The following is an 18,428-nucleotide window of genomic DNA, read 5'->3' on the forward strand; positions in this document are numbered from 1 at the left end:
ACTAAAGGGAACAGCAATAACAATGACTCGGTAACCTTAACAAAGGACTTGGGATTCCAGACAACCATCCATGCAGAAATATATCCAGCGCTGAGGCATGTGAGTAGTGAATATAAATAGCCCCTCCCAAAATGGGATTGGGATTGGGCAAACCAAACGAGAAAGTGCACATACCTGAATGAAGGCAGAGAATAACAAAGACGGACAAGAGATCATTCAGCAGTTGGACCAATGCAAAATAGGCTGACATATCTCCCCAATACTTATACAGAGACTTTTCAGTATAGCGGTGTAGAGTGGGGATAAGAACCTAAGGACCTGCCTCAGACTTGTCGACTCAACTTTGCAAAGTATGCCTTGTCTAATACTCTGACTACAAAAAAAATCAGCCAGTGTCTACTTCATGCTGCTTATAGTTTGGACAAAAGGAATCTTCTACTGGGTTCCCTTTAAATTTCAAATAACACATTGTGATATATTTCATTGAATGACCAAAATGTAGAAAATGCATTATATAGTTGTTTAATTGGATACTTTTGTGCATGTTATATCTTCATATCTGAATATCACTCATCTTGAATTCTACTATGCAGCAATTACGCTAAACCGGAGGGAATGAGACCATAAAACAAAAGTTGTGGAAAATCCTCAAAGGGCAAATTAGCATCGTGTGTTTAATCATGGTAGGACTAAATTGTTTCGGAGCATTCCTGTATATAAATAAACAGTAACATTACACTCTATTCTGCCTAAAGATGTGAAAAAGGCTGGCAATACGGTAAGGTAACATGATAATTAATTATCGAAATATCTTCTGGATCTGTAAGTTGCCTTTTTTGTAGTTGCTGGGGATAGTTTTAATTCCTTTTCATTTGTTTTTAGAAACATAGGGGCATTTATTTCAAATCTGTTTTATTATTAAGTTTATAAATCAATCATACATCTTGAACATTTATAAAGATTATAAAACATAAACAGTGATCTCTCAGTTTCAGAATGACAAAAATAACATCACATTGTAGATTTCATTGGAACTCTATAAGCTATCCTTATGCTAACACTCCATGACAATCCATACACTAGAAATCAGAGTTCCAGCTAAACATGTCTTCCTGATAATTGACAAGACCACTCTCAGCATAAAACAATCCCCTTTTAAGTTATTGAATAAACATTTAAGAAAAAGTAGAAAACTAGAAAAAAAAAAAAGAACAGATATAAGCTTAGAAAAGAAGGAATCAAATAGAGTAAAGAAAGTAGGGTAAAGAGGGGGTGGGGGAAAAAGTGTGTGGGGAGAGGGGAAGACAAGGTATGTCACCATTTCTCATCCCAAATAACCTGCCAGACTCACCGTGAACTCAGGAGACTCCATGAACGTAATCCACGGTCCCCACACTGTGATAATTTTTTCCGTGAGCCCATTAAGTTCAGCTGTGAGTTCCTCCATTCTCTGGAGGTTTGCCATCTCCTCTACCCAGTCAGCTAACGTGGGGCATCTAGTCTGTTTCCAGTATCTGGGAATAATTATACGGGCTGCCGCTAAACAAAATCGCAGCAGGTCCCTCTTTTGTGACTTGAATGAACCTGGGAGGATAGAGAGGAGGGCCACCTGGGGAGATCTCTCCACCTCACCCCCACTCATCTTTTTATACAGAGAAAACACTGAGTCCCAGAATGGTTGCAATTTAGCACAGCTCCACCATATATGTAACATAGACCCTTTTTCTGTACCACATCTCCAGCACATGTCGGACACTGAGGGAAAGATAGCATGCAATTTGGTCGGGTATTGGTACCACCTTGTGAGAATTTTATAGTTTTTCTCTTGGGCGGCACAAGCCAGAGAAAGTTTGTGGGTCCACAGAAACGCCCTGCTCCATCTGTCCTCCGAAATGTCCTCTCCCAGTTCCTCTCCCCATCTATAGACAAATTTGGGTTTGTCCGACATGTCTCTCTGGTTCAGCATTTTATAAATAAGAGAGATGACATGCCCAGGTGACGAACCCTGCAAGAACAATTTCTCAAATGGAGTAGGGGGGGTCCTCAACTTCCTCTCCCTGTCCTGGTTGGATAGAAACGATTTCAGCTGCATATATTCTATCCAGGAAACCTCTCTCCCTGTGGCCCGTAGAGATGCATAAGGGGGCAGGGTATTTCCCTGGAGCACATGAAAAAAACGAGTTTCCTCCACCCGAGCATATCCCAGAAATTTATTGGAATGAAGCCCCGGAGGGAACTCCTGATTGCCAAAGAGGGGGGTAAGTGGACCCCTCCCCTGTGAGAGAGAACCCCTCTTAACCTCACCGTCCCACGTCCCCATCACTGTCCAAATAAACTCCATTCCCTTCTCTATCTGTGACCTACTCTCCTTTCCCATCCATGAGAGGAAGTGCAAAGGGACTCCCAATCCGTCCTGTTCGATCGCGACCCATTGTTTCGAGTTCCTATGGAAGTGCCAATCCATTATCCTCGTTAGAATAGTTGCCCTGTAGTATAACTGGAAATTTGGGAGCCCTGCCCCTCCATTATTTTTGTGTCTGGTAAGAGTTTTTATGCTTGTCCGAGGTCTCCTATTCCCCCAAACGAACCTTGACAAAGCCGTCCGAATTTTGGAAAAGTAACTCCCCGGCAGCTGAATAGGTACCGTTTGGAACAAGAAAAGAAACCTAGGAAGAACATCCATTTTAATAGAGTTGATACGCCCAAACCACGATAGTCTTTTTTTGTCGTACTTCTTTAAATCCCTAATTGTCCTCTCTAACAGGGGTAGAAAATTATGATGCATAATTTTTGTTGGATCCCGAGGTACAACTACCCCCAGATATTTTATAGCTGACGGTTGCCACTTAAAGGGAAAATTTTGGGTTGTACGGGCTAGATCTTCCGCCGACAGGGTCACATTCATAGCCTCTGATTTAGAGAAGTTCACTTTAAAATTACTTAAGTTACCAAACTCCTCGAACTCTTTGAGCAAAGACGGGAAGGATATGTGTGGCTGGGAAATAAACATGAGAAGGTCGTCAGCAAATAAAGCTAACTTGCGATTCCCTCCCCCGGCCTCTATCCCATGGATACTAGCATTATTTCTTATGGCGACCGCGAGATGCTCCATGACAATGACGTAGAGCAGAGGTGACAATGGACAACCTTGCCTTGTTCCATTGTGGACCTGAAACGATGACGACAGAAACCCATCCGTCCTAACTTTTGCTGAGGGTCTCGAATAAAGGGACGCAATCCTATCTAAAAATTTTTTGCCCAAACCCACCAGCTTTAGAGCGGCCATCATGAAATTCCAACTGACCCGGTCAAAGGCCTTCTCCGCATCCACTGAGAGTAAACACATGGGAAGAGAATGAGCCCTCGACCGGGTCATCAGGAGGAACAGTTTGTTGGTATTGTCACGCGCCTCCCGACCTTGTACGAACCCCACTTGATCTGTGTGTATTATCCCGGGCAAGGAAGGAGCAAGTCTGTTGGCTAAGGCTTTGGAAAAAAGTTTTAGGTCTAGATTGATCAGTGAAATGGGTCTGTAATTTGTAACTAACATGTGATCCTTCCCCGGTTTGGGGATAACACATATATGGGCTTCGAGAGATTGCGCCACCCATTGGGAATTTTCTGAGATGGAATTAAATACTTTAGTCAAGAACGGGGATAGCTGAGTTTGGAATATTTTATAAAATTTAGGGGTGAACCCATCTGGACCCGGACTTTTGCCTGAGGGAGATTCTTTAATGATAGATGCCACTTCTGCTTCTGTAAAGTCCGTCTCTAAATTTTCAACCTCAGCGCTGGGTATAACCGGTAGGGCCGTTCTGGATACGTAGTCGTTTATTTTATTTTCTAATGCGTCATGTGGCATGTCTCCAAATTTGCCCTTTATGTTATATAGGTCTCTATAATACTTTTGGAACTGTTCCGCGATGAGAGTTGGGTTCTGAGTCGAAGAGCCGTCTGCTTGTTTAATCATGGGAATGTGGCTGGGGTCTCCCCTAGGGTGTAGAATCCTAGCTAGTGGTCTACCACATTTATCTGCATACTCATAGAGGAATCTTTTTATTCTAGTCCTATGTCGCTCATACTGTCGGTCGAGAATCGATTTAAGCTCCTCTCTATTTTTGACTAGCTCCGCCAGTGTCAAAGGTGATAATGTCTTCTTATGGGCCCTTTCCAGATCTGAAATATTCTGAAGTAGGGACAAAATGGTTTGGGCTCTCTCTCTCTTAAGCCTAGCCCCATGTTTGATCAAAACCCCTCTCAACACACATTTAAGTGCCTCCCACTGCACGGGAAGGGCTGTGGGGTCTTCTGAGTGTATTTCTAAAAATTCATCAATCGTGTTCTGTAGATCCTTCATGCACCCCTGATCCCCAAGCAGACTATCGTTCAGCCGCCAAGACCACGGCCTCCCTGCCCCATCTGGGATAGTAAGGCTCAGGAATATAGGAGCGTGGTCAGACCAGGATATACTGCCTATAGAGGCCTGTATCTGCCAAGTCAGAGCCTTTTGGCTCACAAGAAACAGGTCTATGCGGCTGTACGAGGAGTGAGCCGGGGAGAAGTATGTGTAGTCACGCTCCACTGGGTGTAACGTTCTCCACACATCTACCAATCGAAGCTCTTGTATTGAGCGTTTAACTTTTGTTAGCTTTCTGAGAGAGAGAAAATTGTGTCCCGAAGTTGTATCTACCTTAGGGTCCAAAGTGAAGTTTAAATCGCCACCCACGATCACGGTCCCTTCTGCGAATTCATCCAATGATGACAGGAGAGAGGAGCAGGACGTCGCCGGATCTCTGTTTGGTAAATACCAATTGACAATGGTAAAGATAGATGAATTAACATTAATTTTCAGAAAAATGAATCTTCCCTCAGTGTCCACTCTCGTGTCCAGAACCGTGTGCACCAGGGCTTTATGGATGCCTATAGACACCCCTTTTGATTTTGACTCTGGGTTGGTGCTATGGACCCATTTGGTGTAATATCTGTCTTTAAAGTTAGGGAGGTGACCAGTTTTGAAATGTGTTTCCTGAATCAATAATATATGGACTCGTTTCTTATGCATGTCAAAGAATACCTGAGACCGTTTTTGCGGGACATTGAGGCCTCTCACATTCAATGAGCCAAAGGTAATCTGCGTCATTCTGAGGAGGAGGAACGGTGAGGAACCGGGAAGTAGGGTCAGAGGATGGGGATGGGAAGAGAGGTGTGGGTGGAGAGAATAGAGAAGGTTAGGAGAGGGGGAGAGAAAGAAAAAAAAAAAAAAAGAGGGGGGGGTAGAAGGATTAAGTATATAAAGGAAACTACAAACAAAGAGAGAGTACCGTAGGCAAAAAGGTCAAAGCACCTCTTGCCTGTAGGGTCGTAACGTGACCCTTATACTTGGTCAAATAGACTAGAGGTAAATGCAGAAAAATAAGAATCTCTATACACCAGGGATGTTAATCCTACGCCACTACCCTGTGGCGTGTTATCCCAATCAGGGAGGGAACTTTCCACAAAGGAGCCCCCTGCCCTGGACTAAAAAACAACTTTTAACTATATATATTTTGATTTGCAACTAAAGCTCTGTATAAAGAAGGGAGAAGGGGCTTTGAGAGGGTATTGTACCTTATAATGTTGAGGGGCGCCCCCTCATTACACCCAGGATGGAAGGAGGGAACCCCCCACCCCCCTGTCCAGGGCGATACAATAACCCCACAACGCGAAATTCCCATCAGGACCAGGGGATAGACTCCATCGTACTGTGATCCTATAACCAAAAACATACTAGAACAATTTAATCCACCATTCTCTTATACATCAGACCGGCCTCCCTCCTCTTTCTCTACGAGAGCCACGCATCCGATCACCGGCTGGGACGGTGACTCCCCCCCCCATTGGAAAGTCCGGCCAGTCCTCTATAGGCACTAATGGAATGTCCAAGGCCGCGGTGAACGAGGGTAAATCCGCCGGAGACCGAAGAACATGCATTTGTCCCGCGTGCCGAACCTGCAGGCGGAAGGGGAACCCCCAGCTATATGGAAACTCGTATGAGCGGAGAATGTCCAGCAGAGGTTTAAGAGCTCTTCTCCTTTGTAAGGTAAAATGGGATAGATCTTGTAGAATCTGGATTTGGCTCCCCTCATACGATGGTGATACTCCACTGCGGAGCTTAAACAGAATGGCCTCCTTAATAACATAGCGGTGGACCCTACAGATCACATCCCGAGGTCGGTCGTTCTGGGCTGGTTTGGGGCCCAACGCTCTATGCGCTCTATCCAATTCCAGGGGTTGGCTTGATGGTTCACCCAGAATATTATTGAAGATCACTTGAAGGGTGCCATGTAAGTCCTTGGACTCGACAGACTCAGGCAGGCCGCGCACTCTGAGATTGTTTCTTTGGCCCCTATTTTCAGCATCATCCATTGCTTCAACCACGTATTGTATTTGGCAGGAGTGTTGTTCTAATAGTGCCCCGTGGGCCTGTGAAGTGTCCTCCATATTCTGAATTTTAGCTGCCTGCACTTGACTCTGGGTGTCCACTCTCTCCACCTCCCCCTTCAGGGCTGACAGCTCTGTGCGGTATGCCTGCTCCAGCCTGGTTATATATGCCTCCATATCTTCCCTGGTGGGTATAGCTGAGAAACGTGCCCGCATCTCATTAAGCTCTGTCAGAACTCCTGACTCTTGTGTTGTTGTTATGGCTGGCCCTGACCCTGCATGCTTGTCTGCATCTGGTAACTTTAGATTTATGTTGTGCTTCTCCCTGGGTATGGTCTCACTTCTGTCAGGGACCTGTAACTCATTTGCAGTGCAGTGTCCCCCCTCCTGAAATTCCTCACACTCCTGCATGTGTGTTATAGGAAAGGACGTTACTTCCCCCTCCAGAGGCCTCCAGGCTTCAGGGCTACTGTTTGTATCAGCAGGCACTTCCCCCGTGCTTCTCACTCCGGGTTTCCCCTGTACCTGCAATCTTGGGCTGTCTGGCCTTATCTTCTGTATCTCCTCTTCACTCCGGGTGGCCTCTCCTCTCAGTCGCGTCAGCTGCTGAGCCTTTCCCTGCATCTCCATAGCTGCCATCTCACTACTGCACGCTGAGCTCACCTCCTGTGTAGCCTTAGCAGCCATCTTGGGTGCCACCTGTGAAGCTTCTCTCTGCCCCGGCCTGGATAAAAAGTGTTTGATCCCTCTCTCCTCCGATTGTGAAGCTCTGCTGCTGCACCCCTGGGATCTCCCTCGTCTCCTCCGCTGCATAGCCTGTGTTGCAGAGTCCTCAGTTGCGTGGATCATCAGTTATAAAGTCCAGTGGCAGGAGCTAAGACAAGTCACGTCCTCATTCCTTCATAGCCAGGACACGCCCCCATAGGGGCATTTATTATTTAAGAGCCGTATTTTCTAATAACCTGCAATAATGTTTAGTGTTTTCATTTCTATAGTATACAGCAGTAGTAACTACTTTTTAGTGCGTGAATTGAATCCTATGGTTTAGACTTCCTTATATTTGTGCAGTAATTTCCAGAAATATTTGTAAGCCAAAACCAGTAATGGAACCTTGACAGAGAAAACGTATATGGTAAGCAAATGGTAAAGTTTGCACGTCTTCTGCATCTTGGATCCATTTTTGGTTTGACTTATGAAGACAGAAGCAAAGATGCTACTGGACTTTCGAGCAGTAGAAATATTTTCTGTACAATGATGGATCACATTCAATCATCTGGAGTCCACATCTGGCAGACTCATCTATGTTTGGTGAATGCCAGGAGAACATGACCGGCCTGAGTGCTTTGTGCCTGCTGTACAGTTTGGCGGAGGTTGGATAATACTATGGGCTTCCTTTTCATGAGTCGGCATTGGCACAGTGAAGTGAAATCTTAATTCTTCAACTCAAGACATTTTGGACAATTTTAGTTTGCAACTTGGGGAATGCCCATTTTCAGTATGATTGTGACCAAGTGCACAAAACAGGCTCCGTAAAGACGTGGTTGGGAGAGTTTGTTGTGCAAGAACATGACTGGCCACACAGAGACCTGACCTAAACCTCATCCAACACTATTGGGATTAACTAGAACGTAGATTGTAAACTGGCCCTCTCCTTCAACAAAAGTGACCTCACAAATGTTCTTCGGGATGAAGAGACATAAATTCCCACATACACTTCTAAAATCTTGTAGAAAGTGTTTCCAGAAGAGCAAAACCTGTTACCATTGCAAAGGGGCCAACTCCATACTAATACCCATGGATACAGCATGGGATGTACCATTAACTCCAGTAGTGGGTATGTGTTGATGTACCCATACTTATATCCATATAGTGTATTCTGGCATGAAACTGTTGATATTATCTATATTTAAAAGAACAAAGAGTAGAAGTCAAGCTCTGACATACAAATCTGACATGGATAGGGTTTTCAACGCATTTTAGGTGTTCCCAACACCCTTAGTTCATCATAGAGTGTGCGGAGAACACCTGAAATGCACTGAAAACACCATCCAGGCATTCATCATCTGCCTTATGATGCACTGTATGTGAACTGGAATAAATAATGAAGATTTCGTATATCAGAGCTGGACTTCTATCCTTTTTTCATTTGGATTGCATTGGCTATGGTGAAGCTGTTGCTTAATACATACATAAGGAATGAGGATTGGCAACATAGATAGCTGACGACTGAACACGCTTTAGGCAAACACCTATCTCTCCTGATTTCCCTTCCAGATAAACACTCAGCTGACTGTCCTCAATGGGGAGAGCGGAGTTAGATGCTGCTTGTCAAATCTTATCTCCCATAGAGATAAAATATGTTTATGTGATATTTTTGTTAACTGCTTCATTAATCATAGAGCAACATCGCAATTAATTGTTCCTTCTCTCAGAGTCATGCAACAAATTTTGGGACATTTGGCATCAGATTTTGTCTAACTTTAAAGGAAGAACATTTCATAATTAGTATATAGACACAGTATTGTTATATACAGAGTTTTTACTGGTTTTTTTTTGCGTATACCTCCATAATAGCTTCATGCATATGGCTCTAGAGCTCCATGGAAGATCTTGAAGGAAAGCAAACCAGCTTTGAAGTGATTTGGATGCATTAAGGTCCTTGGTAAGATGCGTCAACAAACCCCAGCCAAAAGTGTTGATGTGATGGATAATATGCATGGGGTCTTCTTTTCTATCCATATTTAAGTGACATGTTGATGGTGGGGCTTCTGTTCTATTGGCCTCAACAATGGGATCTCAAGGTGCCAATGGGTTGCCATAGCCGTTGATAGCCTACTGAAGACCGCTTTCACTACCATGTTTGTGCCTCTATCATTGGCCTTCACAAGACATTGGAAAGGTTATGATATATTGCAAAACAGAAGTATTATAGTACCAGTGATCAAATGATCACTGTTTGATGGAAACAAAAAGGTTAAAAAAAATAAATACTAAAATTTCCATTAATTTTCCGATTTCCTATAAAAAAAAATTGAAAAATATTAAACATATATGGAATTGTTATGTCCATAATTTTTTTTTCAATGAAAATATAAAATTATTTAACCGGTAAATACCGTAAAGGAAAAATATCAAAACACCAGGCTTGCCATGCCAAAAACAAGTCGGAACACAGCTTGATGGGAAAAAAAAGTTACCGTTCTCAGAAAAAGACTATAGAAACCAAGGTTTGGAATTTTTTTAACCACTAAAATATATTAAAAAAGTAAACACGTCTAGTATTGCCATAATTGTACTGACTTTAAGAATTATGTTGCAAGGTAATTTTTACCACATAATGAACAGTATAAAAACGAAAATTGAAAATGAATCAGAATTACATTGTTTCTCACCATGATACCTCAGTTGAAATTTGTTTCTGTTTTTCATTATATTATGTAATATATAAACATGGTGGCATTCAAAATTACAACTAATCCAGTAAAAATACAAGAGTAGAGGTTTTTTTAATTAAAGGTTAAAAAAGTTTTAAAAAAGGAGTTAAGGCCATATGTAGTTTTGTTAAGACATGAGCGGATTTTTTGAAATTCTCTGACTTTTTCCCAACATGCTGATTTGTGTTGAATGAACATGACAGAGATGAAAGAGAGAGGACCTCACTGATCATAAGAGCTTACACTCTACAGGACAAAGAGGAACCCGCTGATCATAAGAGCTTACACTCCACAGGAGCGAGAGGACCCTACTGACCATAAGAGCTTACACTCTACAGAAGAGAGGACACCGATGATCATAAGAGCTTACATTCTACAGAAGAGAAATTATCCACTGACCATAAGAGATTACACTCTACAGAAGAGAGAGGAACTTGCTGACCATAAGAGCTTATACTCTACAGGACAAAGAGGAATCCACTGATAAGAGCTTACTTTCTACAAGAAAGAGATGACTCTGCTGACCATAAAAGCTTACATTCTACAGGAAAGATGATAAACAAATCCCTACTGATCATAACAGCTTACACTCTACAGGACAAGGAGGAACCCACTGATCATAAGAGCTTAAATTCTACAGGAGAGAAAGAACCCCACTGACCATAAGAGCTTAAACTCTACAGGAGAGAAAGAACCCCACTGACCATAAGAGCTTACACTCTACAGGAGAGAGATTGCCCCACTGACCATAAGAGCTTACACTCTGCAGGAAAGAGAGAGTACCCTATTGACCATAAGAGCTTACACTCTACAGGAGAGAGAGAGGACCCCACTTACCATAAGAGCTTATACTCTACAGACGTAGGAGACTTACCCAGTGACTCTGGAGATGGAAATTAACTCTGCCATACAACTGTGCTCCACTGGAAACAACTGGGAACCGTTGATCTGTGATAGCCCAAGGTCAGACTACAACAGTAAAAGAATTCCATAAAATGGCCTGATAAGATTACCTAAGGGAGGCCTAAGTGGCAGTGAAAAATGACATTCATTTCCTCTCTGATGCTTTAGCAGCATGAGAAATGTTGTTGGGTACTTTTTTTTTAGATTCTCGAATCAAGACTCAAAATGTTTGAATTCGCATGAAGCAGTAAATTTCAGGAAATTCAACTCAAACTCGATTCTCTGCTAATCAATCTGCTCATTTTTAATTTTGTTAAGTTAGTAAGGTATATTACAACTATGATCAAATATTCACTATAATAAATTAATTTGTGAAACATTCTTTGAGTTAACGTACCAATTAAAGCATTATTACATTATATTTTTCATGTCTTTGTTTATTCTGGTGTTGATAATGATTACCAGGTGCCTTGATTATGGGATCCTTCAACCAAACTAAAATCGAAAACTTCATATTGATTGGACTCTCCAGTGACCCAAAAACAAAGATTGCAATGTTTGTAATATTCTCTTTGGTTTACGCTACTTCAATAACTGGAAATATAACATTGATCATAGTTACTCAACTTGTTAATGAGCTCCAGACACCAATGTACAGATTCATATGCAATTTATCTATTTTGGACATCACGTTTACATCGGTAACTGTTCCAAAAATGCTCATCGGGCTACTCTTAGAACGGAACTACATATCATATGTTGGATGTTTTACTCAGCTCTATTTCTTCCACTTCTTGGGAAGTTCTGAATGCTTTTTGTTAAGTATTATGGGATACGATCGATATGTGGCTATTTGCCATCCCTTACGGTACTTTCAAATCATGGACAACAAAACATGTCTCCTCCTTGCTTTGGGTTGTTGGATAACTGGGTTTCTTTACTCATTTGTTCATACAATACTTACTTCAACTCTATCTTTTTGCTCTTCTAAGGAAGTAAATCACTTCTTCTGTGACATGCCACCCCTACTGAAACTATCGTGCTCTGACACAAAAGTCAATGTCATCGTTATTTTGGGTTTAGGTGGTCTTGCTGCTGGTGCCTCCTTTTTGTTGACCCTAATATCCTACTTTTATATTATTTCTACAATTTTACAAATCCGTTGTAAGGAAGGCAGATATAAAGCCTTTTCCACTTGTGCATCCCACCTTCTAATTGTGTTAATATTTTACGGCACCATCATAATTATGTATCTAAGACCCCAATCAAGTTACTCTATGGAACATGATAAAATGCTCTCAGTATTTTACAATGTAATAACTCCAATGTTAAATCCGATGATATATAGCATGAGAAACAAAGAAGTCAAGCGTGCACTTAAAAAACTTTGTATGAGGAGAAGAAATTGACAAAGTAACATAAGATATGGAAATTGTAACATTTTTTTACTTAAATGAAAGAAAAAAATCTCATTAAAATGTACAAAAAAAAATGAACAAAAATAACAAAAAAAGAAAAAAAATAGTAAAAATGATGAGCCAATCTGCTGAGCTTTAAATTTGGCAGGGTAATTTGTTTTGTATCAAAGTAATTTTATATAGACCCCAAAGTATAAATAACTAAAAATGAGGGGATCAATAAAAATCTTAATTTGCCAGTTACCATATTTATTTCCTGGGAATTTAATATCCCTCATGTTCTGGGGACTTTACAGATCCAAGGGCATGATAAACGTAATTATTAGTGATGGGCGAACTCGCAGATATCCTGGATTGGTGGGACTAACCGGACTAAAGAAAAATAAAAACAGCTCCAGATTAGAATTGCTCCTGGATATGTGACTGGATGCCGGTCCCCTTATGAGTCTATGGCACCAGAATCCAGCACTTAAAAATGGTGGCAAAAGGCATAGGGGGATTGGAGCAAGCGCACTCTACTTAGCAATTCTCCAGCACAGCTGTTAAGGCCCCGTTACATGCAACGACGTATCTAACGATATATCGCCGGGGTCACGGATTCCGTGACGCACATCTGGTATCGTTAGCAAAGTCATTGCGTGTGACACACATGAATGACCGTTATTGATGGAAAATACTCACCAAATCGTCCATCGTTGACACATCATTCATTTTCATAAAATCGTTGATTGTTGAGGGCGTAGGTTGTTCGTCGTTCCCGAGGCAGCACTCACTGCGTGTAACACCCCCTTTACTGTTCCAGGTTGCTCATTCTTCTGGGGCTGCTGATTATTACTCATTCATATTCACTGCTCCCGCTGTCCACCATCAGTCCTGGAATCGCCTGTGTGACAGCATCTGATTGATTGAGATCACAGACCCTGTCTGCGGCTCTATTATTGTATGGTGTAAAACAAATTTTAAAAAATGGCATAGGATCCCCCCGTATTATGATTCCCAGCACAGATAAAGCATACAGTTACAGGCTGTAGCCCTCAGTCGTGTGCGTATCTTAGCTGTGTATCAATATAAGATAAACTGCATGTGGCTTTTTATTATTATTATTATTATTATTATTTTTTAAATAATTATTTTAAAAAACGGTATGTGGTCTCCCCCTAATTTTGATACTCAGATAATCGAGTAATAATTCTTAATATTTTCTAAAATTTGAATGGTCCAAAAATATTTATTTATGAATAGGTAAGATTTTTATCTTAACTTTCAGCCTACAGCTTAAATTGGTGAAAGGGGGTGTTTGTTTGTATTTTATTTCATGTAAAGGATTATTTTGGTATCTGTGTTTATTTCTTTTACCTTAATGTATTAGTAATGTAGGGGGTCTCATAGATGACTTCCCTTACTTATCTAGGGCTTAGTGACAGCTGTGAGCTGTCAGTAACCCATTATTTTACCCTGATTGTCACTGCACCAGGGCAATCAGGAAGAGCTGCATAAAGTGCCGGAATAGTCATATCTAATGGGCAGCTGCAGGCTGCTATTTTAAGGCTGCAGGGGCCAATATCCATGGGCCTTTCAAGCCTGAGACCACCAGCACCCAGCTGTCAGCTTTATCATGGCTGGGTATCAAAATTTGGGAGGACCACACATCGTTTTTTTAAATAATTCATTCATTTATTCATTTTAAATAATTCATTTTTTCAATAATGCAAGATAAGCACACAGCTGGGGGCTGCAGCCGGTAGGAGTAGGCTTTATCTGCGCTGGATATCACAATATGGGGGAACCCTATGCCAATTTATTTATTTATTTTTACATTAGAGGTAAGCAGACACATGTGTGGCCTAACTGCAACTAATCACAGATGCTGGGACTGTCAGTGGTCATGGAAAGCAGTGAATATGCATTAGAGCTAATGAGCAGACCCAGAAGTAGTGTTACAGCCACGCGGACATACTAGTTAAAATGATCTGCTTTATCCATTTTGCTTCCTTTTTTTCTTTACAGTGATTTCCCTGGCCAACGTTAATACTTGACATGGCTGTGATGGGGTTGGAAGTGGATTGTTACTGCAATAGTGTAAACATGAACAGTTACAGAACAAAGCCGAACTTTGCTGATTTAATAGAATTTGTTTGTGAATCCGATGCCAATCCAAATGACCCAAGGCTCGTGCCAAATTTGAGATTGACAAACATTTTTCAAACAAGTTCACTCATCTCTAGTAAAGATCAGTGCTGTTAGTATAAGTGTATGCTTACGTTAGGTACATGGACAGTTTTGGGAAACTCCATTGAAACATTTACCATTTGCAAAAATGGGCTGGCCATAAGTCTTCACTATATACTTGTGGATTTTAACATCAAAGCACAGCGTGGACAAAAAGGCTGAAAAAAATAAGAAAAACAAATACTAGACACTATGAGGTAGAGTGCACGACAAAACCTATATTTCTAAATATATCTCTATATATATTTCTATATTTCATAGTATTATACATATATATACTATTAAATGAGCATAGAGTTATGGATATATATATATATATATATATATATATATGTTTTTGTATATATATATGTTTTTATATATATATATATATATATATATGTTTTTATATATATATATATATATATATATATATATATATATATAGTTTCATAAAGGATCAGTATTTCAATATAATGGTAAAATATGCTCTATGAAATTGTGGGAGAGATATAAGGAGGGGTGTAAAGCGGTAAATAAATACTATCAAAAACATTAGGTTTCTCATATTGTTCCATATTTTCTGTATGGTTTTAGAGAAATCCAGTGGAAACCCTTTATAAATGAAAAAGAAATTCGGTTGTATAAATTTCTTAAAAATATTATAAACATGTCGTACACATTAATTTGTGGATTTTTTTTCAATTTTGCATAACTATCTTTATAGTCTACTCTAAATATGGCATTTTTTAAGCAATTTTTGGTGATTTTATCACAAGTACATTTTTTTTCAAACTATAAAAGTCTGAGAATTAAAATTTACAATTCAAATTTACCACTTGGACTTGTAGGAGATTGAGCAACAATGAAAATCATTATTTATGTTTTTATATCTGTTCCTTTATTGTCCCCAGATAGAAATTTATTGTAAAATGAAAATGAGGAAACTCAGTGCAGTCTTTTTGGGGACTAAACAAATAGGTGGACTATTTCAATCACTTATTTAGATTGCCACCTCTTTTATATTGATGCCCAGAGCCAAAGCTCTCTAAAGATAAATCTACCCTATGTGTGAAATGACCCTGTACAGGTGAGAGCATCACTCTCTCCTCTCTGCTGACATCACTTGGGTAAATCTGTGTTGAGAGCAATGTCAGCAGAGAGGAGAGAGTGATATCTGTGCTCATTTCTGAACAGATGTGGTATCAGCTATGTCAGCATAAAGAAGAAAATGATGTGAGAGTTTGTCCCTGCAGAGGGACGGGGTGCGTATAATGGATGTTTCTCTTTAAACAGTGCTGTTATCAGTGGTGATATAAATGAGCAGGTGGAATGGTGCACCAACGCGCTTAGCCTTGACAACGTTGCAAGATATTAAATAAACAGAGTATAATTTCTCTGCTAATCGGATTTCCTGTTGAAAACCGAGCTAATAGGCAAATTTAAATTTTGCATTTAGTATATTTGTCTAGTTCTTTATTTTTCCAGACTTCCAGTTTAAGATTGATACATGCACAATGTTCATCCTAGGAGGCAAAAAATAATGGACAAGGAAGGAATAAGAAAAGAAAGACCCCTAGTTTATCTGCAAATTTCCCCAATTCTGCTTGTGAAAGGACCTGCAACCTTTAGTAAAGTGCATAAAAATTAGCCATAAAGGAGAAAAAAAACCAATAACTGAAGCAACTGTGGGAATAAAAACAAAAACTTTCCATTCTTGACTTGGTGAGAGGAAACACATATTTTTTGGTATGATACAAACCTAATATAAGTTTTTTTGAAAATAGATTTTGTAAGCCCAAATCTATAAGTAATAATCTGACAATAAAATTCATGTTGTGGTTCCCATTTTTTCTGAAAGTCCTAGAATCATAGAAACATAGAATGGTAGAGTTGGAATGGACCTCCTCGGTCATCTAAAAACACCAAAAAGCTGAGCTGAAACAATGTTCAGTAAACATGCAACATTAAGCATGTGGATTGCAGCTTTAAGACTAAAAAAAAACAAAGAGAAAAATTGTACGAAAAATACCCTGACTATAAATAAATAAATTGCAAGTGCTTAATAACAGGGTACTTAGTGTATACATTGGAGTTTTGACATGACACAAGTCAGGTATTAATAATGTTTTTAACGTTAGTAGGTTAGGGACTGTCTCAGATGGGTACACCGTGACGAGGTGAGACAGCTTTTTACCTTTTTGCAAAAATGTATATACTAAGTACCCTGTTATTAAGCACTTGCAATTTATTTATTTATAGTCAGGGTATTTTTCGTACAATTTTTCTCTTTGTTTTTTTTCTCCTCGGTCATCTAGTCCAACCCCCTGCTCAAAGCAGGATTCACTAAATCATCCCAGACAGATGTCCGTCCAACCTCTTTTTAAAGACTTCCATTGAAGGAGAACTCACCACCTCTTGTGACAGCCTGTTCCATTCATTGATCCCTCTCACTGTCAAAAAGTTTTTTCTAATATCTAATCTGTGTCTCCTAAGTATTGTTTTTCTACAATATAAAAAGAGTTTGGGGTTGAAGTTGTTTCTTCAAATAGTTTTTGATCTCTTTGTTTTGAAAACTGTAGACAAGCGGACTCAAAAGTAGAGTGAACACAATGAAGTATTACTGCTGACAAGTCATAAGCATCGACACATAAGCCAAGTCATTGCAGATAAGCAATTTAGGTAAATGGAGAAGGAGCTAACTGTTAAGTCCATTGTAATGTCAAGTTTACTATCGGTACAAGTTAGTGTTACCCAAGGTGGTCATGGCCAATGGGATCAGAAGACCAAGAAGCCAACACAAACATATTAGTAGCCTACATAATTTTAAAGTCATTATCGCGTTATATCGGAGAGCTTTACAAATAGCTACAAATCGATAATAAGCCATAACACTCAGCAGATCATTTTCTCTCCAAAGGCTCTCCTCACTACTATAATGCCAAACGTGTGGATGCTAACAGTGGTTTAGGCACATTTTGGGGCTCAGAAGGGAGGGGGGCATTTGGATTTTGGAGAGCAGATTCCTCTCTGGATTTCTTTTTTGAGGAGGTTGGCATAGCGTTATTCCAAAGACTTTATGCTACCAGAAATGTGGAAGCCCACTATAGTTTTGCTAATAGATGATGGATCAATGGTGACTTGTGTTTTTGTGGGTTGAGTTGAATTCTTTTTGTTGTAAATTTGGGTGCACAACATTTTGAATCAGTTCACATTTATCCCATGCTCTGTGCTGAGCACTTACATCAGGGTTTCTATCTACATATCCGGAATGCCGGATTCAGGTGAAACCCCCAATGGTTCCATTCACTAATGGAGCAACAGAGTTACTCTGGACTGTGTTTGACCTCTGTTCAGTAGTGTTTAGGGGGCTTTACACGCTACAATATCGTTAATGTTTTATCGTCGAGGTCACGTCGTTAGTGATGCACATCCGTCATCATTAACGATATTGCAGCGTGTGATACTTACCAGCGACCTTAAGCGACCTCAAAAATGGTGAAAATCGTTCACCATGGAGAGGTCGTCCCAAAACAAAAAATCGGTATTGGTTGATTATTGATGTTGTTCGTCGCTCCTGCGACAGTACACATCGCTGTGTGTGACACCGCAGGAGCGAGGAACGTCTCCTTACCTGCCGCTGGCCGCAATGCGAAGGGAAGGAGGTGGGTGGGATGTTACGTCCCGCTTATCTCCACCCCTCTGCTTTGATTGGCCGGCCGCTTAGTGACGTCGCGGTGATGCCGAATGTCTCTCTCCCCTTGAAGGAGGGATTGTTCGCCGGTCACAGCGCCACCGCTGACCAGGTAAGTGCATGTGACGCTGCCGTAGTGATAATGTTCACTGCGGCAGCAATCACACGAAATCGCATGCATGACGGGGGCGGGTGCTTTTGCGTACGATATCGCTAGCAATTGCTAGCAATATCGTAGCGTGTAAAGCCCACTTAAGTCTATTCAAAGGAGATCAAAAATGTTCATAGCCACACTTTTGTGCACATCTAAAAATAGATGGACAGCGCCAATCCACAGGCCAAACAGTG

The 18,428-nt window shown here is 40.6% G+C and overlaps 1 protein-coding gene across 1 annotated transcript; it reads left to right on the plus strand.

Annotated features, from left to right (window-relative positions):
• The first annotated feature begins 11,236 nt into the window (after positions 1-11,236).
• On the plus strand, positions 11,237-12,169 carry LOC142257914 (olfactory receptor 5V1-like). Its single transcript, XM_075330199.1, has one exon. It carries the CDS (start codon positions 11,237-11,239, stop codon positions 12,167-12,169), a length of 933 nt encoding a protein of 310 aa, XP_075186314.1.
• Positions 12,170-18,428: the final 6,259 nt, after the last annotated feature.

The sequence above is a fragment of the Anomaloglossus baeobatrachus genome, chromosome 12 (genome assembly GCF_048569485.1).
Source record: "Anomaloglossus baeobatrachus isolate aAnoBae1 chromosome 12, aAnoBae1.hap1, whole genome shotgun sequence".
NCBI lineage: Eukaryota > Metazoa > Chordata > Amphibia > Anura > Aromobatidae > Anomaloglossus > Anomaloglossus baeobatrachus.